A 25,254-nucleotide genomic window follows, 5' to 3' on the forward strand; every position below is an offset into this window, starting at 1 on the left:
GAAATACAGTGTTCAAATTTATCTCCAGCCCTTGTAAGATATAGGCAGAGAGAAAGAGAATATTAAGAGGAAAGAGCAAGAAGAAAAAGAAAACATGAACTATGATAAAAGATTGAGTGATACAAGTTTCTTGAATCTTGACAAGAGACTAGGCTGACAGGAAATGTGATAACAAACATGTAAGAGAGCATCAGATGGTCAGCTGTTCCCCAGTCCATCAACGACATGAAAGATTTATGTTGCATATTAGAAAACAATTTCATACTATGTAAAGCAGTGCAACAGATGATTGGGGAAATATCTGAAATCTTTGTCCCTGAACTTCAGGAACAGTACAAACATCCAGCAAGAATGAGCTTGGTCTATCTACTCCCTGCTTTGAGCAGGACAATCGCTCAGAAAAGATCCCACTGAGTTCCCTTCTAACCTTGCATTTTTGTGATTGCATTACACAGCCTCTATCTGGTAACCTCGCTGTTTCTAGAAAACATATAAAATTATGCTGAGGGAAATGTGGAATTCTAGAAACAAATTAATTCTAAATAATTTTAAAACCTGTGCTATTGACTAGCTATGCCCCAAACTCTTCTGTATATATAACCGAAGTCTAATACACCTTTTTCCTCAGTGATTATTTCTCCATTTGTACATTTTAACCCTTTAGATTTATTCTAGTAATGCTGTAATAAAAAAATCAGTAACTGCATGCCTGTATACCTATAGAATACGTGGCAGAAAAATATGTTTTGGTTTTTTTTGTCGCATGTCAACCCACAAGCCCTTAAACTCACATGAGAATATGAAAATTAATGAAACTACTCCAGTTTTGGGCTTTAATTTAGCTACTTTCTCTTGAAGAAAAGTAGGGAGTCACGGGTTTTTAATAAAAGTTGGTCCCTTGGGAGAAGTTCCTTTGGCAGTATCATTTACAATTTCTTTGAAGCCTCAAAATAGTAGTGTAATATAACCCATTTAAAGAAGATGGTTTTAGCATCAGCTATAAAATAAAAGTAGACGCATTTTTACCATGCTCTACTTTTTCAATCTCTATGGCCGCTGTTTAATATGGATCCTTCAAAGATGATTTGAAAGCAGACTACTTCATTCTATTTCTAGTAGGCTCCCATGAAATTTTGTGCTCCTTACAGCATGAACAAATCTATTAAAATAGAACAGGTTGAATTTTAAGGCACCTCTACAAGTAACTGCCTCAGCATGATTCTTGGTGTTATTAAAAAAAAAACCCCAAAAGACAAAACAAACTTTGAAACTGTCTAATTACTTTTATTATAATGAAAAAATATATATTTTCCTTTGCACACGCAATTCCTTCTCAGGCCTTTCCTTGACATATGTAAAAAGAAGAAGGAAGGATGAAATCTGCCAAGTAATAAACCCATAGTATTAACAAATCCAGCATGTTGTAGAACAAATCTCATTCTCCTGAAGACTGCTAGTAAATCAACTGACTTCCATTAAGCCTGAAATAGCTTCAGTTATAACACTGACACTGTCCACAGATGTGGCCAAATTCTCTCTAACTAATCTGCTCAACTAGATCAAGTCTTTTGATACATATATATATATATTTTATTACATTAATTTGGGCTTGCTAATATAATATGTGTAAGGGTGGCACTCTCTGTAACAGAAATGATGGAAAAAGTCATGCTGACTCATGTTCTCAAGGCCATTAATCCTCCTTGTAATGTTTTAAACAAGTCTATTCAGGCATCGATTATGGCCCCAATCCTGCAACCAGAGCTGCTAGCACTATCAGACTGACTTAAAGGGATCTCCCTCTGTGTGCACACAGCTGCATCTCCTTTCACATTACTTCTCTGTTCTTGCACATTCACCATGCTGTAAAGCAACAAAGTCAAAACACTTACCTGCACAAGAAAGGAAGTGCCACACACTAATGCTGCACTAATCTTAACCATTGTCAAACTCTGTTCTACCTTACTATTACATTTAAAGGTGGTGAGGTTTTTTTTTTTCAAATTTCAAAAGCATAATTGTAAGGTTTTCTATAGAGGCATTGCTCATTCTATTTCTCACATGTACCCTTTTTATAAAAGGCTTTTTAACAACCATTTGAAAATGAATATTTACACATTGAAATACACTTTTCTGCTGGTATTTATACTTAAAAGAATTTCTCCCTCAGTCTCTTATTTTCCTGTTCACTGATTCAGGAATACTGGGTGTTTCTGATGATTTCATGTAGAATATGGAACTAATTACAGAACACAGACATCAAAAACTGTGGTTTTCTAAGTTTTAATTAATTGTGGTTTCACAGGCTGCTATACGTTGCAATCTAGGAAGTGGTTAGATGTGGGGTTTATTATCAGTTCAAATAAAGAGCCAAAGTGTGAGGCATTGGTTCCACCTGAATTTTCCAGCCCGTAGAAAATATGATTTTCTGTGAACTGCAGACATTGTTTTCATTCTGTTGAACCCAACATTACACAAAGTTATTTGCTGCATTAGCCTACTAGACTGAAAGATACTGGCTAACCACAAGTTTATTCTTTGATCAAGACAGAAAGTGTGCTTCAAAACCTTATGATTGAAAATGCTAATTTGAATGCCTGACAAAGCACTGCTTCACAAATAAGCCAAATAAGAAGATAAATTAAGATGATATTAATAAGGCATTATTTACAAGCATTGATCACTGAATATATATCTTGGCATGTTTTTTCCTGGGCATGAGGGACAGACATTACAATCTGCTGCAGAAGAGGGGAAAAAAGAAGGTGGGGGGAGAGCAACTTTGCAAGGAAACACTGGTCAAGAACACTCACTGAAGAAATCTGCATGGCTACTTCTAGTGGGTTTTCTTCCACCTGCCCTGCACAGTGAAGCCTCATGAGATTATCTGTTTGTTTAAATAAGAATAGAAACCCATTCTGAATCATAGAATCACAGAATCATAGAATGGTTTGGGTTGGAAGAGACCTTAAAGATCATCTAGTCCAACCCCCCTTCCACTAGACCAGGTTGCTCAAAGCCCCATCCAGCCTGGCCTGAAGGTTCTCAATACCAAAAATGAACATAATAGAGATGTACTGCATTAATTACACTTACGAAGCAATGTCAAACAAGTCGGGTAAATGGACTGTGATGACTGCCATGGTTTGCTGAAGAAAGAGTCAATCTAGCATTTGGAGAAAATCCTGTTTTTGTAAACAATTATACATTTAAGGTACCTAATTGCCAAGAAGAAAGTATTATCATGTTCTTAGCCTTCTTCCACTATTTACTATTTAATTTGAAGCCGGTTTGCATCTTTCAGATTATCTGTGCAGTCCCACTGGACAAACATGAGGATTTGAATGAACAAATTAGGATGTGTGAGCACAAACCACTTTTGGAATGGGAGGGGAGACGAAGTGTCATTTCAAGTACATCACTATTAACTTAATATAATTTGACTGAATTTAGATGGGTAAAAATTCCCTTTGTAAGTTTATATTCCAGTTAAAAAGTCAGAAGAGGACATTTTGCTACTTAACAATTAAGGTTATGTTCTCTCCTCAAATATGTTAGTATTAGATATGGGTTACCTTAGCAACTATTATGTGTTGTAAAAGAGAATCCTGAGAAATTATACTTACACCTCTTTTCTTTTTTTCTCCCACTATTCCACTTCTCCCACAGAAAATTAAACCAATTTTTTGAGATAAACACTGATTGTGATCTCAGAATGATAACATCAATACTGTTTTTAACCCAATTACCATCAAAGTCAAATTCTTCCAGGCAATCTTTACTTCATTGCTGAAACTGGTCCATAGTGTATGATTCACTCAATCAGGAAATTAGAGAAATAAGTAGCAACTGTTAAATTAGATCTCACTGGGCAGAACTTTATTCTCAGTGTAATAAATGCATCTAGAGAAAGAATTACTTGCCAATTAATTAATCAATGTATTTTTAAAAAACAATAATCTATTTAAACTTAGATAATGTGGCCATTATTTTGATGATGTGGTCATTGTTTTTCAGACTCCAATACCTCATATTTCCTGTTGAAGGCAATGAGAACTGCTTGTTTAAAAATCTGTCTGTCACTAGTTACACTGTCTGTATGACAAAGAAGAACTAGAATCAAAACATCCAAAGATTTCAAAAGCCTATAAATTGGAAAGTATAACATCATCTATTATTGCAATTTCAATAGTATGCTTATCACTATATGAATAGAAATAATGAACATTGAAATTGCATGCCATAATAAATCCAAGTTGATGCATTCCTAAAATAACTTTAAAATACAATTATTCTCCTGACAAAAAACACAGGAATACTGTTTTTGAACAGAATGATCCAACCATGACAATTTAGCACTATAACTATTGCCATTTATCCCCCCTCAGATAACCTGACTACTATATTCTCTTTCTCCTCTAAACCTCAATACACGGCAGAAAACAGAAAAGAGCTGCCATCCTTTTCCTGCAGCAGAAAATATCAGTAAAAGGTGCAAGTGCCTTACTGCAAGGAAGCCATGGCCTATGACAGATTGTTGTGGAGACAGAACACTGTGACAGAGTCAGAGCAGGGTATGAAATATCCACACTGAAAAGTTCACATGCTGCGTCCTGTGCAAGATGTGCGTCTTCCTGGTTCTCTTTCAGGATTCTCTAATTGCTTGATTAAGAAATTACTTTTTGTAAGTATTTAATTAAAAAGAGGACAGTGTGGAGTCTTTAATGAGTAAGTATACTCTCATACTTTATAAAGGAATTAGATTTAAAGAAAAATTAAGCATGGAAAGTAAAGTTTTTTCTTAAAACTGTGTTGTTAAAATTATTTTCCTCTGGTTTCAGATTTTTATGATGACATCACCTTAGTATTTTGCCACTCTTCCAAGTATTAACCATGAAGTTTAGGCCAGCCCCTATCTATAAATTATCCACTGGCATTTTTGTATAGCACTGGCTTTGTAAATTATACCTTTGTATGGCTTGCTTAATGATGCTCCTTGGGCTTGCATAATTGTTTTTAAAATTATCATTAACTTTTTTTAAACAGCCTGCACAGAAAAGTTGGTTCTGTTCACACTTGGGCAGCTTTTAATTTATTGATTTTCCAAATTCCCCTACAATTTGTAAGCAGTGTCAGGTAATGAAATATCAAACATTATCACGGAAATTTTATGATTTTTTTTTCTTCTTTAACAGCTTGGCAACTCTCTTTTCCAATTTAACGAAGCACCTTCCCAATGTAGTTTTTCAAGTATTAGACGCACTAGTAAGAGATACATAGTACATAGAAAAGGAGGCAATAAATGACAAAATATAAAGGGTGCCTACTTAAAACAATGGACAGCAACCACAGTGTCAGAAAACAATCACAAAAGTCTCTGTAAGTGTACCTATTATCTAAATGAAAATCTGCAAAAACCCCTCACTATTTACTAGCACTGTTACATACAAACCTTAGGTGTTATTTTCTATTCTTCTGTTTAGTATTAATTGTAAGAAAATGTATAAATAAATCCTTAACTACATAGAGATACGTGCTAGTAGCTCACAAAAGTAACAGCTGATTTTACTTTGCTCTTCTTCTGTCATGACATCACCTCAAAGGTGTTCTCAGGCTTTAAAGTAAGTAGGAATATAGCGCTGCTCTGCAGTACATAACCAGAACAGTTTGGTTTACTACAGGAGAGCAGAAGGCTGCTGTGGGGTTGACAGTTGCCCAAAGACCTGCACTTGTGCTTCACCTCCTTACACAGGGCTTTGCACAAGGTTCAGGTTCACCTGTCTCTGACATTTGCAAAGTATCAGGTATTCAATCCGATCACCTCTATCACATCAAAGATGTGCAGGTTTGTTCCTTAAGTTCTAATATTTTTAGATATGTTTTGTTAGCAAAGTAGTAAATTATTTCCAAATTTTACATTGTCTTTCATCCATGTAAATACCTAGCTGTAAAAGTAACTCAATTTTTTATTCTTAATGATGATTGAGAACATAATTGAATAACCCTGTGACAATTTTTCATTTGTCTTTGTAATGTTGACTTGACCATCTATCTTTGATTTTTGGTTAAAAGCTGGGCTGTACCCTGAAGTGTTTTATACAAACAGTTTCAAAACACTGTTATGACCCTTAATTCTACATTTATGTTGCATCAAAAGATGTACTGCTGATTTAGGCACCTAACTGCAAGGCTTTTTTCTACATGAAAGGTGCCTATGACTTTCTTAAGCAGAAAGGCAATTTAAAAAAGTAAATACAGTATTTAAAGTTATATATATTGACAGAGCACAAACAAGAAGAGATTACTTCGACTAAACGACAAGAATTCCAAGCCAAAAAGGCATTACACAAATGACTCAAGAACGAGAAGTATTTTATTATTAACTTTTGATTACCCAGAACACCTCATATTGAAAAGCCCGAAGACAAATATGCACACACAAGTCAGAAGAGTTCAGAAGATCAGAGTGATTTTCAGAAGATAAGCAAGGGCAACCCTATTAACAGCTTACATATTAAAAGCCTATATATATGTAGCTAACTGTCCTGCCAGTTAGCAAGTTAGAAATGATTTGGCATTTGGCCCTTTCCCCCAAGAAATACAGATGATGACCGAGTGACTTCGATAATTTGGCTCAACTCAGCTATCTTACTCTCCTTGGCTACCTAGTCAATTTGGTCATGTCACCAGCAGGGAAGCTCAGGGTCAGTTGCAGAGAGTTAGCAAAATTTGTCTACAAAACAATTTTGATTTTAGATGTTTTGAAGTTTCAAAAATAGTGACCTTTTTACATTCACATGCAGACACAGTAAGTAAAAGAAAAATACTGGAAGTAAAACATTTGAAAATTCAAATTTAAGAAATTGTATTTATGGTGCCAACTATTCACAAAACCACGAGGATACTGATTTCTAACAAAATTACCTTAGCACAGCATCTGTCTTTAATAAGATGGTCATGCTGTTTAGAGGGTATTTGTCACACTGTTAGAAGAACGTTTAGAACAAGAGATGTCTACCGAGAAACTCTTAAGTTAACTAAGTGCTACCAAAAGACACCAGGGCTACATACTGGACAATAAAGCATCAGATTGATTTAATTACCCACACCAATACACTGAAATTCCCCTAACCACCTAACAGACTTACTCAGATGAGACCTGAGAACTGTTGTATGTGGTGTCAGGGTAGAGTTATTATGGAGTTCCCCCAAGGAGTCCTCTTGCAGCTGAAAGGGAAGGGATATTAGAAACCACCAACTTCACACTGTCTGTAGGATTAGTGCAAAATTTCTTCCAAAGGCTGTGCCATCTGCTTTCACACCTCCACTTTTCAAGTGCCTTTGAACCTGGTCTTCCATGCACTAAATCACTCCCTTCAATTTGCAGCCCAGCATTTTATTTCTCCTCATAAATGATTCTTACTATTTGTCTTCCTACAATTTATTGCCTAGCTCAAGAGCAGACTGAAATGAATACTCAAGCAGCCTGAGCATTCTGCCTCTGGAAATGTCTTTAGCCAGACAAATTGCCCTCCATTTTCACATGCAAGGTTTTGCTTGTTTCATTTTGTTTTTTAAACAATTACAGTTCTTCAACAACATACACCATCTGTGAAGAGCATACACGGAAGCAACCTTCCTGAATTCCTTCTCCACCACCCTAGCCAGAGAAAACTGAGAGAACAGATGCAACTGCTCTGTGATTATCTAGACGTTCCCATGAAAACAAAACTGAAACCTTTTCAACAAAAATCCTGGCTTCTTCAGTCAAACCTTTCATCATCATCATTAAAAAAGTTTTGAGTACTTATGAGAAGCTAACAAACGACAGCTCATAATCCCCATCTGTAACACCAGAGGCCAGGTATTGCAAAGGCAGGACAGGTGCAAAATTTGGTATTCCCGTACTGCTTATTATCCATCCCTTTTCAGAAACAAAAGGATTTCTCTTAACACCACTACCAATACCCCACATTAATCTTTCCACAAGCAAACTCTTACCCTGAAGCTACTATACAGTGTTATTACTCTGTCAAGAATTTTTCTCCTAAATTTAAAGAGGTGCTTCCACCGGTCTGTGGAGTTAGACTGTGCAGTCAGTCATCTACAGAAGCTACTCCGCAGCTGATTTGATCTCAAATGTCTAGAGCTGCTCACACCATTCCATTTCTTCCACGCAATTCTGCTGTTCCTAAGAGCCTTTCAGATCTGGACCATGTATAAAAAAAATAGAGAAGTTGCACTGAGTAACTGTTCTGTCCCAAATTCTTTCCTTTTGTTCCTGTTTTCATTTTTTCCTACCAGAATTACAGTAAGAAAAATTAGCACAGTACACACCACTCTGATTAGTTACTGCCTGTTTTGGTGGGGTGAGGCAATGGATAGGACTGCAGCATGACTAAGATATTAATAATGGATAGGGACATGATACGAATGCAGCTAAAATAGCATAACTGAAAATTATGGTGCTGCCTGAAACCTAGTATCAAATGTACATTTGCTTACCTTTTTTTCCACTAGCAAGCATGTCAGACACAACGTCTCAGTATTTGAATGCACAAAAAATCTAGGACTGTGCCAGTTACACAGGGGATTACTTTGAGAATGGGATAGAGTCACTTTGCTTTGGAATTTGCAGAGAAGCCATCAGCGTGCTTTCTCAAAAAGCTGTGAATAACATGTTGATCCTGGAAATTGGAAAAGGGATAGTCAACTAGACAATTACATAATACTTAAAACATAAAAAATAAAGATAAAGGTAGCCAAAAAAAACCCTAAACTAGCAGAGCTAAAGGGACCTGGGAAAACAGGAAGGTTGTGTTGGGTTTTTTGTTTGTTTGTTTGTTTTGGTTGGTTGGTTTTTGGGGTAGCGGGGGTGGTTTTGTTTTTTTTTAAACCAAACATATTAAGTGAAAAGTAGCTTATATAACATTTAGTAAACTATTAAATAAAAAAAAAATCACACACAAATAACTGAGACACTGCAGTCTAAAATAGATATGATCAATAAGATTGTACAAATAAATTTGAACCATGACTACAGAATAATTTTAAAAGACTAAAGGAACATTTGGACATCATTGTGGAACACTTATGTCAAGGTAGCATCCAACAGCTCCAATTACATGGGATGAGTGAGTTTACAGTTTAAGTGTGACACATTTTTATATACATACATACATACATATCCCTCTCAAGTAAAGCAGTTGTTTGAAGTTTTTGTTCTATGAGGTGCCTATACAATCTGATTTTAGCGAAGGATGTTGTGAAGGCATGAAGTTTACTTCGGTTCAAGGGGTACATGGACAATTATTTGCAAGGAATGTCTGCCACAGCTTACTAAATAGACAAAGCACACAGGCTCAGGGAATCCCCCTCTTCTGCAAAAAATAGCTAGTAAGTGGGGAGTACAGGAGGGGTGAAGAATCACATCTGCTTGACCTCCTCATAGTGCTCCCTGCCATCCATTTACAACCACCACTGGTTGCGGGCTCCTGGGCTAGACAATCTTTGGTTTGATTCAAGGCAGCCTGATATTTGGGAAACTGAGAAGGCAATTGGAAAGGCTTAGAAACGTGACATTACTGCTAACTCTGTTGAATAATAAATTTTCAAATTGAAATGCCAATATACATGACACATATTAAATGCTTTAATGTATTACTACTGACTGATAAAGACTAACCAGCTTGATCTGATCCTCATTCATTTGTAAAAAACTGTTTGAGAAGTGAGATTTTGAGAAGGAAGAGATAATCTCTTTGAAGATCAGTTAAAGGAAAGTTGGTGCAAATAGAGAATAACATATTTTAGGCTAATATTTATAGTTGATACAGAGTGGCAGTATTATTCTTTTGTTAATTTCTTCTGTGTAATTGCTCTGATTAGACCTCAATCAGTCCTTCTTGAGTGAACTTAATGAAAAAAAAACCCCAACCAAAAGACTCAAACCCTACTTCAAAAAAAGTTTATCAGTTAGTATAATGGTAGCCATATCATTAAGTAAAAAACTCACAATCTGAAATGTCCTTCAAACTCTGATGTCAAAATGCAATAAAAGACATTTACTTATTTTTAAATCTTGAGCTTCAATATTTAACTGTGTTTTACTATAAGGATACACTCCCATAATGAGGACTCCCAGAATATACTCAGGACTACAATATTAAAATGTAATGGTTGAAAGTTATTTTCATTAGTAGTGTGTTCCCTGCTTATCAGCAGGTGTAAACTTCAATGTCTATTAAGTCAAACTGAATGACAAAAGGAACACCAAAGGTAACTGCTGTGGTAATCCACAAGGCTGGTTAATTCAACCCAGTCCATCTTCCCCATGTGCCATGTATTCTCTTCCTTGCATCACTAATGCAGATTGGATTTTCCACGTTACTATCTTTCCTGGATTTGTACAGATTTTTTTTCTCTATTTTCTCATCAGTTGGCAAAACACAGTTCTTTCAGATTGTTCCCAAACAGAAATAATGTTACTTAAGATCCCACATACACCATTCAGAGCATTCGCAGAGTCATGACATTCCAGGAGACTTTTGAAATTGTTCAAGACAAGACAAAACCAGTCTTCTTTCTAGCTTTTAACTTCTCTTGTAGACTTTTTGAAAACAACAGAGCACACAACATTAAAACTTACATATGAAAGATTTGTTGCAGAACACAATAAATGATAGATCATGTAAAAGTAATACTCATTTTCAAATTACATAAATATGCATATATAATGCTATGAGACACATTAATAAAGTTTCCAAATAATAATAAAAAAGAGTCCCTGACAATATAAATATTTATTACTAAATGGAAACCTAATAAAAGCCTTTGGTAGCTTACAGGAATTAAAGAAAAGATTTTATCTCATGTATTTGAAATACTTTTCTGATATGTTTTCTAAACTTTTTCACTTTTTAGGGCATTTAAAGAGGCTAAACCTTGTTTGCACTGAATCATTCTACTATTTGCTTTCATGTGGAAGGAGAGGGTTAATATGGGATCAAAGACATAATTTGGGGAAAGGAGCAAAAAAGGCTGCCTGCTTTTTCTTGACAGTTGCAGTACCCCATCTCTTGCTTATAGCATTGATTTCTACTTGAAACATGTTGCCAGAGTGATCTAACTTGTACATAATGCTATTGATGACTAAAAGGAGAGCAGTTTTCACAAGCTCTTCTCCACCTCACTTGTTTTGACTTCCCCTCAATACTGTCTTTCAAAAATACAATTTGAAGACTTATGTGAATGCTCCATAACCAGAATCAGTTATGTTACTTGCTGAACACCCCTGAAATTTTCAGGAAGAAACTCTACTGAAGTTGTTGAATAGAAAAAAACAAAGCATGACATTTGACGTGTGGTAATGTAATTGCATTTAATTTTGAAATTATTGTTACTTATTTAGAAATAAGAAAACCAGCTGATTTTTTATACCTTTTGCCACAGCGAAACTGGGTGGGATATACAATAAACTTCCAAATTCAATGAATTAAATCTTAGTCAAATATACAATGAATTTGTAAAAAAAGTCTGTCCAAGAAAACAAAATTACTTTTTCCTGTAAAACTAACATCACAGAAAAATACAAAAGAAATGGTATAGCCTACATATACTACATGAGAAACTACATTCAAATTTTGGGCAGAGGTAAAGGAACCTAGTCCTTCAGAGTACAAAACTTGCTATCATGTAAGCACATTCATTCCTTTTAAGAACTAAATGACACCCAATTTCATACAAAATGTCTCTCTTCCTTTTAGCGTCTCAGAAAATCCACACTGACATCTCAGGTTGTACAGGTCAAGAACACACTTCCATGGACTTCTGGGCAGGCCCACAATTTTGCTACAACAATGTTGCTAGATTTATTTCTAACCCCATCTCTCTGCAAGTCTGCTTCACATACACAGATTTTTTAATTTTTCATGATGTCCTGTGACAGAATGAGATGTGGTCACAGGAAAACAAGATGTTATGATTTGATATCCTTCATAGGTTCTTTCTGCTTCAAAGGGGTTTTTTCCTCTCTCATTGTAGTGCCATGGATAATAGCCATCCTCAGTTTTGTACTTTTTGTACTTTTTTTGATTAACCTGAAGCATGTCACTCCTATCTATGTATTTTGGGGTAATCTTTAATGTCTCACCTAAGAAATTTAAAAGGAATTTCTCTTTAGTCCTCAAGCACAAATTTAATGCAAAATGAAATCTCCAAGGAAAGAATTAGTCCAAAAACCTCTCTGATTTACAATGAATTTTTGCCACACAAAAAAAATTGAATGATTGAATTTGCACGCTGGAGCATCTTTAGGAGTTTGTTGATTTATCTGGGTTTAGGTTTCATTATACCTAATCAGCGGAAGCTCTGAACACAGAGGTTTTGTTTAAGAGTCCTTCCCATCACATGAAGGATTTTCACAGCCCTTTTTCACTTCATGTAGCATTGCAAAGCACTAAATAACACTCCTATGCTGTCCTGCTGATTCATACCACCTTGGCTTTAACAACCCTGAAAACGTGTTATTTCCAAAATCTTTTGATTACTTCTTAAGAGAGTGGAGAAAAACCTTTGTTTGGGAGATCAGTAATGTCCTTTATGATGTTTCCGGATGGATTTTCAGTTATTGCAGCCAAAGTTAAGCCTCTCTTGGGCTTTGGTATTGACATACGAGATACACACCTGGTATCTGTGAAATCTGTGGACTTTTGAAAAGGAGGGAATGCTAGGTGAGAGCTTTCCTTTCTCTGTTCTATTGGTATGCACTTTTTCTATTAGCATTTAAATTTTATTTGCCTTTTTCATTAAACAAGCTCAATTAAAAAGGTTCCACAAACAAAATTAACATGCTCAACCCTAAAAGAGCAAAGCTTAGACAATTAAGATGCAATAAAGGAACAATGATTAGATAGCCCTAAACAGATTATCTGCACAGTATTAAATTTAATTTTCATTACTGTTAATAGCAAGAGCACTACTAACAGCATCTCCGCTTCAAAAGAAAAAAAAATATCTCGGATTGAAATCCAGGTAGCCATATAGGTACTGCACCAAAATCACAAAACACCTGCCAAGTCACTTTTAAGCAAGGTCAGTCTTTAAGCAGCTTCTTGGATTTTCCTCTTCATCTTCACTTGCATAGAAGAGGGTTAAGTCTGTTCTTTGCAAAGATCTTTGGCATGATCTTTGATGACAAATGACATGCTACCATATGCCAAAAAAAGAAGGAGAATACAGTCACCCCCAGCTTCAACTTTAACTGGAGCTGCTTTGTTCTGAGTGCCCTGAATAATTAATAACTACTTTGGCAATCAGTCACGCATTCCTTAATGGCACCTCAGGCATCAAGTATCCCATTCACCCTCTCCCCCAAGTAACAATGGACTTTATTACATCAAGTTTTCTCTGCCAAACTTGTAACTGACATAATTTAAACCAAACAAGTCACTAGGAAGACTGAAGCCCAAACATACAGTATAAGAGTTTATAAGGTTTCCTTCAATTGCATGTGGCTACTATATGGATTAGAGCTGTAACTGTGGGCAAGTAAGAAGAAGGGGAAAAGAAATGAAATATGGATTGTTTTTGCAATAAAGTTCTAGGAGGGTTTAGGTGGTATAGTGCTGCCAAAAACATGACTTTTAATAAATGCATAGCTGAACAGCCAAAATGCAGAACAACCACTAAGCAGCTCTTAGTGAATAAAGCAGCTCACCAGTAAGCACAGACTAAGTGACAGGGCAGACCATGAAAAGAGTGACTAAGAATAACAGCTGTGCTGAAAGTAGCATAATAATTTTGAAATAACACAAACTACATTTTCTTAGTAAGAATAAGCTTTTTCAACACTTCCTTCCACTTTATGGTATTCCAGACAAAATTAACTTGCAGCTATAGAACAGTGGAAAGGAAAGTAGAGTTAGACCAGAATTATAGAAAGTTGTAGATGTACCCAGGGTACACAATTTAAAATGGAAGAAATGCAAATTATTAAACTGTAATTAGCTAGAATCTGAAGAAAAGCTTCATGTTTTTCTTGGAGAGCATTCTGCTTGTATACAGTAAGTGCACTGCTTTTATGCGGCGCCTTACAATCCCATGGTAAACCTTTCTAGAAAATTATGTTCTATCTATCGACATTGGAACTGCTGTGAGTCCTTTTGAGTGACTAAATCTTAGAAGTAATCAGATCAATAGCCATTCTTCCCCTACTTATTCATCATGTGAAACATTGGTTTGAAATATAATATACAAAGTAAAAGTATATAGATACGATAAATTACAACAGATTTAAACAAAGCCATTTCTCTTGCTCTTTAAAAGACCTGAAAATGTGTCCGGTGCCCCTCTCTGTGTGTGGCCTCCAAATACAGAAACAAGCTTGCACTGTTTTATTTCAGTTTTGCTTCATTTCTCCCCAAACAATCTCTCATTGCTAGTCTACCAGGCATCTCCCCCTCCCCCTCTTGTCAAAAAATGAGGAAAAAAAAAAAATTTAACTGTTTAGGACCAATTTGTTGAAGTGAATAACTAAGTGAAACAGTAATGCTTCTGCAAGAATCATTTAAAATTTACACTCATTCCTATAGCTGACATCTTTTTTGCAGGGAGGTGGGAGGGGAGGGGGGCTGTAAATTTTAGCTTCTCTTGAAATGTTGGATAAGGTAGCATTATAGTTTTAAAGAAAAACACTTTTTTTGGCATCAGTTTTCAATTGCTCTAGGTACAAGAAGCAGGTCTAATCCTGAAACTCAGCAATACAGATTTCATTTACAATCTGCAGTCTGAAATGTGAAATTGTGTTTTGCATGGCTTATTAAGACATAATTTTTGATGAAAAAGATCACAGCCCTTTTAAAGAGAGATTTGGAAATTAATCCTCACAAACCAATAAGCAGTTGTTATACTGTGCATTTTGGGGCTAGTTCTGAATTCCTATGACGTGAAGGGGCTGCTCTTGCCTGTTACATATGTGAGAGATAACATGCTTGGTTTCTAAATCAGTTTGTATGTATACTTCATATGCTATATAAGCTTTGTTAATGGAGAAAAACAGGGAACTAAAAATGTGTCCTACGATATCAGCTCTGTTTTTGTCTATTGAATAAGTGATGTAAATATTTTGAAGATTAAAGAATAGTTTTGCAAGTGTTGATAATTTAAATGTTAGAACAAGTTTTCCCCATCAAACATCAAGGAAAAAATTCAGTCCATTTGTACAGCACGGCATAAAGATAATTATACATATACTCTGGTATTTTTAGGTGCCTTTGTCTAATCCATTCAACAGAAATTGGATCATACATAAGTCAGATAGATATGCAGCAGGTAGGATGTAATACTAGAGCTGCAACAACGAAATTTGGCATCAGCCCACAAATACATCTATTCAGGGATTTTCTTTTACCATTTTCTAAAAGCAAACATACTTATTACATTCTGCCTTTGGGTGTATGAGAGTTTAAACCTGGCCATATTTCAAGTTGGTTTGGAGACTGATTGACAATTTATTTAATTTCAAAATTCATCATTATCAAGTCATACTATTCCAATAACAAAAGGGTCTAACTCACAAAAGAGTCAAGTATGCAGATCAAATCTTTAATCACTTTAGGAACAGTTCTTAGTTAGGCCTAAATATTTAAAAATACTTATAGGAAAACAACAGAAAATAACATCTATATATATATATATGTATGTACACAAACACACACACACACTGCTACACTTCACTGACATCATCATCAGTATGCTAAATATATTATGTAGAAGATTATGAATTGTTGAAAAGATATGTGGAATTGTTCTTTGCTTCTTCTCAGTAACTGACGTTTTGCAAATGGAGAGAAGAGGCAAAAACGGCAAAAGCAATAAGCAAGCCAAATGCATTTTGAGTGAAGCGCATTCAGTGGGGTTACAACATGGATTCTTTTGATCAATTTTTTATTGAGCTTGCAGATATTTTCCACCAACCAAATACCACAGACCACAAGACTACTTAGGAGAGTCACGAAGTGAATTATGAGGAATTTAACAGAAATACTCCTTGCTCTCTTTAAATATGGAATACCTATTCTAAATCAAGTCAACCCCTGTTCTGCTGCACTCTAATGTTTCAGAACACTACCTCATCCTTAAAAATCTATAAATATTGTTTTGCTGTCACAGATCTTTCATTTGGTGAAAAAAGGTAACAGAAATCTGTTGACAGTGAACATAGTCACATTTTAGGCAATTACTATTGTTTAATACCTGCAATTTACAAGCATTAAGCAACATTTGAGAGAAGTCTAAAGTACAGTTTCCAGGGAAAATGCAGTGGAAAATGAGTATTATGCGTTGTTTGCTTTGTCATATCCAGAAGCATAAGAACTTTTCTGGTTTTGAACTGGGTATAGTCATTTGGCTTTATATGTCTAATAGCAGCTGACTAATAAAAATGTTAATTTCTTCAGTTGTCTTTGTAACTTCCCAATACTCTTTCAATGTCATACAGCTGATTCTTATGCTGATTTTTCTTCTCAAAGCTAGAATTTTTTTTCACAGTACTGTATTAGGAATGCAAACATTTTATTGAAGTTTCCACACAAACAACCGAGCCCACAACTTCCCAGTCCGAAGCCATCCAAGAAGAACCACAAGAACACTCAGTTAAAAAACAGAAACAAAATGTACAATTCTGGAAGACAGATTGCTCATTATTATTATTAAGAAATAAACAGTAATTAATCCTAAGCTATTAAAAGATTCTTTTGAGCTACCACTTCAAAGATTTTGTTTTCGTGAAATGTTCCAATCTGAAACATGTTACTTACTGGCATAAGAAGTGTATAATGGATGCAGAATCCAGGTTCAGAAGGAAAATATTCATCAGACACAAATCTTATTCTGATCTGGTTTCCTTTGGAGATTTGTCTGCTTGGCACACTACTGGAACCACACCAGCGCCCTAAAACAGTGCCATCACTAGGCTCTTCAACTTCTACAAAGTCATACCTGAACAGAAAAGAAAATCAAATGTTTATTTACTGATAAAATTTCTATAAAAATTCCTGCTTTAATCAATAAACTGACTTTGCAGTTTGCAATTTTTTTTTTTTTTTTTAAGACTGAAAGTATGCTACCAAAGCCAGCTATTTTAAACTTGGCTTCCAAGTTGCTACTGGCTTAAATACATAATAAAATCATGCAGTGAGGTTAAAAAAATAAAAGCAGAGTTAGCATTTTGAAAAGACCCATGAGTATGGTTTTGTTTGCTCCCTTTATGGAAAGCAATTACAACACGTGGGATATGGCAGAATAAAGTCAGAGAAAAAAGACTGAAATTGCCTAAGTGTGGCACAGTAATTCGTACTGCAATATCACTAACAGTATACTGCATGTCACCAGTGAAAGTTCAGGGGCTTTTTGGTATGGAAAACTTGCTCTCTTGTAATACCAGTGGTGAATAAGCTCCTGAAGGGTAAGGTGGCTTAGGGAAACTTGGAAGCACATTTTGAGTTTATTCATACCCCAGTGAGACATTTGTTGAGCAAAGACCTAGACGTACTGCATGTCAGAAGAACCTGATATTTTGGTAATATTGACAAAAGAGATATGGGTTGGGAGCTTAGAGCGAATGAAACATATTAGGTTTGATTTAGTTTCATTGGTTTTTAACGTGTGGTCTGGGTATCCCTGGGGATCTGTGAACAACTTCAAATAGATCCATGAAAGGTAACTAAGAAACACCAGTCAATTGTCATCAATAAGCTTCAATACACCACACAAAGGTCCTCGCTTCCACTGGAAACGTTTAGGGGGGTTCCCAAGTCATAAAAACATTGAAAGCCACTGCTCTAGAAAGTACATCTGGTTTCAGTGCTTTAACCTGTTTCATGTCAGTTCCCCAGCTGCCCACTGACAGAATAAACACTAAGCTTTTCAGCTGGATTTCCCCTGCTGCAGCTTGAAACCCTTCAAGCCCCAGCGGCAGCATGGCCCAGTGGTTTGGGAAGGCGAAAGCGCATCGGTTAATGCACGGCAAGCGTGTGGAAGCTCACAGATGTAGCTTTCTGAGTCATCATTTTACTTTTAAACCACGACTTGTATTCTAACCCACCTCTGAGAAAGTTTCAAGGTTTCTGGTACTTTTATGTTGTCTTACATGTGTAGTCATATACTAAATAAGTCTCAAGTAAATCTAAATTGGTAAATAGCATTGAGTCCTTTTCAAGGGTACAAACAGTCCTACCTCTGATGATAGCAAATACTCATATTTTACAAAACACGCACACACACTCCACCAAATATGCCAAGCAATATTTAATGTGAAAATTATTACCTCATAAACATTTTCTACTAAAGATTTTTCTAGATTTCTTTTCAGTAAAGCTAATCTTTATAATGATTCCCAGTTCCCTAGTTAGACAGCAGGCAATAAATTCTTGTGTTGCATGTTTGTGCAAGACTGACTTGCACATTTATTATCTCCATTTAAAGGACCAGTATTTTTTTCCACTTAATTAAAAATGAATGCAATGAATATGTTCATTAACTGTGTTCAAAATCCATTACTGCCATGTACCACAGTTTTAAATCTTTGTTGAACTTGATACTAATTACTTTATCACCATCTTTCCCCCCCGCCAAACAGTAACTAATTCCTTTAACTGATCCACCAGCGTTTTTACTTTATGATCAGGTATACAACTTATTACAAAGGCAACGTGTACATTAATTGTACTAAGACTTCAGAGCTCAACACACTTATCAAATTGATTTTGAGCAGTGAATTTTATTTTTTTCTTTTTAAAATCAGTTTATGAAGTTTCTAAAGGTAACATTTTTATTTTTTTAGTTAAGAATACTAAATAATTATCTACTTTTCTGATTTGCAAAGAGTGAATAAGTTAATCGTTACATTTATTGACTTAGGCTTAAGATGTCTGGGGGTCAGGCAAAGTATAGGTGTTAGTGCTTCTAAATAACTTGCAAAGTACTTTCTATTGCACCCTTTGGTCTCCTGGTACCCCTGAAGTAAAAGAGAAACTCAAATTCCACAATTTAAATCTTAGACCCTTAAAATAAATGCTAATTAATTCCATTAGTTGAGAGGTAAAATAGAGGGAAATACGTATTCTGAAAAACCCAAATAAAATTCAGCTTTCTGATATACATGACAGATGCAAATAATTCTGTTTGTCAGTGTTTTTCTTCTATATTCAGTTCTTTTCTCCTTGACCTTTGTATGTGGTATTTGTAAACAAGCTCTCATTTGTAATCAAAATAATTATGTTTTTTCTGTGTGTTATCAGTGTTACCTTGATTGAGAGGTTTCTCAGCCGCCCTTCTCCTACCCTAATACCATTCTGATCATCAGAAAACCACTTGTTTCCAAGTGATCAATCTGGAAACACTTTAATCATTATATAGCACTCATTAGTACTGCACTGCAGCATGCACGATTACCAATATCACTATTTAAGGGATTTACTAAAACCTATTTTATAAGCCAGTCAAATGTAACCTTCTCATGGCAACATGGTACAGTACATACAGCAGAGTTTACAATGATTACTCCCTTTCTGCAATGTCTCCCTCGGGACCTATAGAGGATTTCTGTTCTTTTATGTTCAACAAACAAGTCTGGTGCTGTAGACAAAAAATTCTGTTTTCATAAGCAAATACATGAGAAATGAGTATTGGTTTCTTACTGCTGAACACAGATGTAGGTGGAGCTCCCTGCACAATACAGATATTTCACCATCAGCAAGGGGAATCTTTAGAAATTCTGTCTATGTCAACAGAAAAAAGTCCCTCACATGTTTCCTGGACATAATGACATTTTTAGCCAGTAACTTTATTCCTGCCAGTTATCTAGGCTGAACGTGCTGCAAGAGCCTGTCAAAAAAATCTGTGCAACTAAAATTCCTTGCGTTGCGCATCTGGACTGAAGTCTGAACTTGCTGTGAAAAGTAACAAACCAAAGTGTTTCAGATGCTTTAGCATTTACAGGATTGTGCTACATAATTCTGCATCTTCATGTCACAGGGCTAAAGAGCAGCAGGGACAATAGCATAGCCATCCAAAACTATTTCCACATCAAGACAGGCTTGTACTCGAAGTGCAGGAAAACTAGGATAAATAACCAAGAACTGAGAAGCTATTTTCCATCTGCAATGGAGTAAGAAATGTTAAAATGCATGCTGAACGAAACAAAGAATTGTTCTCTTCTGTGCAGTGTACAAAGGAGAAAACACAACCCTCTTTGACAATGACTAAAGAAATGCTCTGGTGCTGTATCTATGTTCAATACATTATTCAAATATTACTAAGCAAAATTTATGACAAAGAGGTAGTCCAATCTCCTTTCCTGGGATGAAAGATGCTTTTGCCTTTAGTTGCAATGCCCGTAATGCCTTCCATTATACCTGTTGCAGGACATGTATTCCTCTTCCCTGTAGCCTCGGTGCCTGGGACCGTGGACTGAATTAACAACCTGAACAAAGACAATTTATTGGAAAAGAGCAAGGAAGCAATGTAAGCAACTCTGAACTTCAATGCCTTCCCAGCCAGGAAATGTATTTTCCAAGGGAATAGGTTTTCCTCTCCTTTCTATATTTTTTCTGTGGTTTACACTGCATTTGCTAAACATACTCTGACAGGCTGTTTACCTTGGCTTGCAATTTTGTGACCTTTTGTGGGTTCCCTCTGCCTTTGGAATTCTACAGATATATCAATGAATGTAAGAAGCAGAAACCCATGGGGTAAAACACTCTGTCATATCAGTGACATTGGACCTTTCCATCTGTATATAGATGCATGCTAGACAAAAATCTAGCATGCCCATTAAAACAGCTTGCAAAAGGTGAAATATATTTTTCCTTCCCCCTTTGATAAGAACCCATTTCAATTCATATTTTTTTTTTAAATGAAGAAATAGGAAGTTGATAACAATCCCTATCATTTTTTTTGACAGTGTCCTGTGGGACTCTGTAATATTTCTGTTCCAACTTGTTTTAAAGCACATGGAATTCTAAGGTTTTCCTGGTGCTGGCATAGCACACCAAAATACCTACCTCAGCTGCAGACCAAAAGCATTCAAGGTCCCCTGGCAGTTCACCAGACACACTGTTATTGAATAGAACTTAGATGCTTTATATTTGGACAGCTTCAATTTTGGAAACATTGGAAATTACTAAAAACTGTCATCATGAAAATATACTTTTGATCTTTTTATAAGAAAAATTTTAACACCATCATTTTAAAGGAATATTTCCTCTCCCTCTTCCACCTCCATTTGAAATAATTTTCATTTTTGCTACTGAAATATTTGAATTTCCTATGGAAAAAAATTTTTGGTTTCCATCATTTGACTTAACTGTGTATTTGTATAGACAAAACTGTAAGGGTATTGGTGACGCCTTACATAGTCTTCACCTCTTAGATCACTTTTAAATCACATCTGTAAGTAATCATATCGCTCTTTGTGAAATAAACACTGTATTTACATATAGAAGAAAGTAAAGCCAAACATTTAGCTTGAAGACATTTTATTCAAAGCGTGTCAGCCTTCACTTGCGATAAATCCTGGAAGCCTCCTCCAATCAACCCAGCTCTCCAGTAATGCTCTGATGGGCAGATACACATTTATCCGAGTGGAAAACGGAACATTGGAGCATGACAGAGGCACTCAAATCCGTAGTATCTAATGGCAGACCCAATTTGTCTAACCAGCCTTGTTACTCCCCACAGGCCAACATGCTGTACAGTCTCCAGCAAAAATGCATGATGGGACAAGGGGAATGCAAAAAAGAGCAGAGGGAAAATGGGAGGACCCCAAGAAGGAAGAAGGCCGGAGAGAGTGGCATGATGGACCAGAGAAATAAGTGGATTTCAGGCAAACTAAAAGCCTACAGATGTAGCAATACAGTTATAAAAAGAAGAGTGCACTGCATCATTCATTCAATAGGTGGAGAACTTTCCTCTTTTCTATTACCAATACTGCCCCTCTCACTGAGACTGAAGTACGTTTTCCTCAAAGACCAAAGCACAGAGGCAAAAGACACATCATGTGAGATTAAAATCAAAATGACACAAAAATTAAGTAATTGGTAATAATGAAACTGCAGGTACTTGTGCACTATTTTTCACTTTATGTAAGAGGAAATCTTACTTTTGGTATTATTTTTTTTCCCCTCCAATAAGGCCAGGCCAGGCAGTACAACCACCTACCACCCAAGTTTGCAAGCTTCAGAACAGCTGTTCAATTAATTACTTTGCCTTTCAGAAGCATTTATTTACATCATACTGTTTCGTACTTGTTGCCAGACAGCAGTATATCTATCATGAACCTCAGACTGGGAAAGATTGGCCCATTCAGCCCAGTAACTACAAGGTTCCTGAAATCACAAACCACTAGCAGTGCACATGAGTAAAAGTTAGCTATTAATAACTCCACTTGCTAGTCAGGCAGCAGAGAAAAATCCTCAAATGGTATACAAAGCAAATTTCCTGGAGGAACGGAAGGGAGAGGGCACCTTGGCTGACATGGTGGCCCTGTGGCAGCACCAGCAAATACTCCATGCAGGGTAAAAGATCAAAAAAAAATTATTCCGCTCAACGTTATCAGAAATATTTGACTAGGGCTACTTTGAGTGAAAGTATAGTCAGGCTATTGGAAGAAAACTGTTGTTTTAAAAACTACCTGATATAAAATAGTAACTATTTAAAATATTCCCTCTGGATTTTGTCTTTCCAATAGGAATTTCTGAAAAAAGTTACCCAGAGTCATTTGACTCCAGTTCCTGAGGCTCACAGCATGGGCAATTCACCCTTAGCATTCATCCTCTTTAGGAGGATTTGGCAGTGCCTTCCACTGTAAGAGGAAACTCCTTTGGATATCATTACAGATTATCCAACAATTGAGAAAAGAGTTACGTTCTACATTTTCTGTCATGCTTTATGTTTTAACTTAAAAACAGAGAAAAGATAATGGAACAGCAATGATTTGACATGAAATAAGTTTCCATAGTAGTACCTGTATCTGCTGATCCTACACACACTGTGTTTTAACAGTCACTGGAAAGAAACAGCATACCCAGATATAATCCAAATAAATAACCGATGAGGTCAGGTTTTTGTACTCAGAAAATGATGTTTAATTATACACAAACATCACTTCCAGCAATAGACATCACTTCCAGCCAATACAGCGAATGAGCATAAAAACCCCAAGTATCCTGCCATGTCTAAATTTTCCATGAAATAAAGATACTCAAGGTATAAACAGAGAACATTTCTAACTGCCATTCACCAAATATGGATTGTAGTTTCTGCGCCAACCTACTTTGAATACATTTATTTTAGAATATGCAGTACTGTACATTAGGAACTGCCTTATGGAAACACAGATTCATTCACAAATGTTAGATGGTTGCCATGGTTCTCTCTATTTGATCTTTCCTCATACTGATTTGTAACAGCCTGAGGCTTCTAACACAACCGCACAACTCTTTCTGTATTTCTACCTTGTTATTTAGGACACATGAAAAAAAAAAGTTTAATCCTTAGATTTCAATTTTCTTCCCCTTCATTCACTGTAAGCCACTTTGATCATAAATATACATTTACAACACTGCAAGTGAAAGGGGAAAACAAGACAGAGTTCAAACCCCCAAATTCTACTCTTCAAACATTTGAACACTTCTCGTGAAAAGAAAAGGATGCACTGGTGGTTCGATTTGGAGAAATTAACTGTTGCATTACTGCTCTCCAGTCTACCAGAAAACACATTTGCATTTTCTGTGCATCTGCTGAAAAGTTAAGGCACCATGTGAAGCTGAGACATATACATTTTGCATAGTAGCTTTTGTCGCTTGGTGAACTAGTGTCAGAGCACTGCATGTAAAAATAAGAAATCCAAAGAAATGCATCTCTTCACCCTCCTCCCCAAAACTCTCCTTTGTATCAAAAGTTTACTTCAGTGCCAATTGATAAACAGAGTATTGCTGAAAACATATCCTTTCCCTGATGACTAGTAAATTGGTACGTAAACACCTCTAGGAAAAAAATCACCGTGACTGGTATCAAGGCACACTGGAAGCACTTAAGTATCTCCATCTTAAGCACATGAATATCCTGTAGCCTCTGAAATTAACTTCTGCCTTGTGGGGAGGAAAGGGCATTAACTTTTCCACAAGAATAAGAAATTGTAAACTAGATACATTGTTACATGTACTTCAGGCTCTAAAACAAAACAATTCTATATTCAGACAGCAACGCTGTAATTATTTAAGCATGTGTTAAACTACTGATATGGAAAAAGCATGTAAATAAGTATTTTCAGGAATATAGCAACCACAGAATTCAGTCCTAGATAGCCTGTGCTGTAAACTAATTTATACTGGTATAACTTGTATTGATACATTATTTCGAGCACTTGAATAAGAATCTTATAGAAAGAGACACTATAATCCTGCAGATCAACAGTGGAGGCAAGAAGGAAAGAAGATTGTTTTCCAAACTCCTCCTTTTAAAAGACCAATTGCCAAATTTCTTAGAAGATAACCTGTACTCATCTTCCTTGTATCAAAGAATGGCGGGTATTGCCAATGCCAGTCAGGATAAGAAACATGTTTAGCTCTCTTTAAATAAGGGTTAAGTTTGGTCTAAAAATGGCACGTTATGAGTAGAACAGAGATACAAAACAAAAAAGTACAGGAAATTTCATACCGACATTACTATTACTATATATCAAAGACAAAGATGAATTTGGGAAAAATCAGAAAGCTTGGAAAAACATATTGACACATGTGAATTAGCTTGCCAGTGATGGCCCAGTCCATTTACTTACCTTGGCCTTCATCCTAAAATGCAAAGGAAGAAGTTCCATGGGGACTAAGTCTCCATGAGTTTCCATTGCTCAGTGTTACCATGCTACGCTTACCTTTTTCCTATTTGACTACAGATTCTCCTGTAGCCATATAAAATACAGTGAGTAAAAAAGATTTTCCACAAAACTAAGAAGTCATTCGGAAGGGTTATTTTTCAAGGACTAGAAAATGGATAACATCTACATAAAACATTTTCTTGTACTGTTTCACCTCCAATCCGTCTGCTTTCTGCTACTGACTGCCTGTGTGGACCACAGATTTCTTTAGTATCCTGCACAAGTTACGAATTGAAATAATAATGCATGTAACAAAAATGGTAATAAGACAGAGTATTCTCATTGTGCTGCACACTCGTACTCCTATTCTTCATCATCTG

General features: G+C 35.9%; 1 protein-coding gene across 1 annotated transcript in view; it reads right to left on the minus strand.

Moving 5' to 3' along the window:
* Positions 1-25,254, minus strand: part of PDGFC (platelet derived growth factor C) — a 142,153-nt gene that overhangs the window by 20,622 nt on the left and 96,277 nt on the right. The window contains exon 3 of the mRNA XM_052777972.1: positions 16,818-16,998. Coding sequence (XP_052633932.1) covers positions 16,818-16,998 — 181 coding nt within the window. The remainder of the gene's footprint in view (positions 1-16,817; positions 16,999-25,254) is intronic.

Source organism: Harpia harpyja, chromosome 2 (genome assembly GCF_026419915.1).
Source record: "Harpia harpyja isolate bHarHar1 chromosome 2, bHarHar1 primary haplotype, whole genome shotgun sequence".
Taxonomy (NCBI): domain Eukaryota; kingdom Metazoa; phylum Chordata; class Aves; order Accipitriformes; family Accipitridae; genus Harpia; species Harpia harpyja.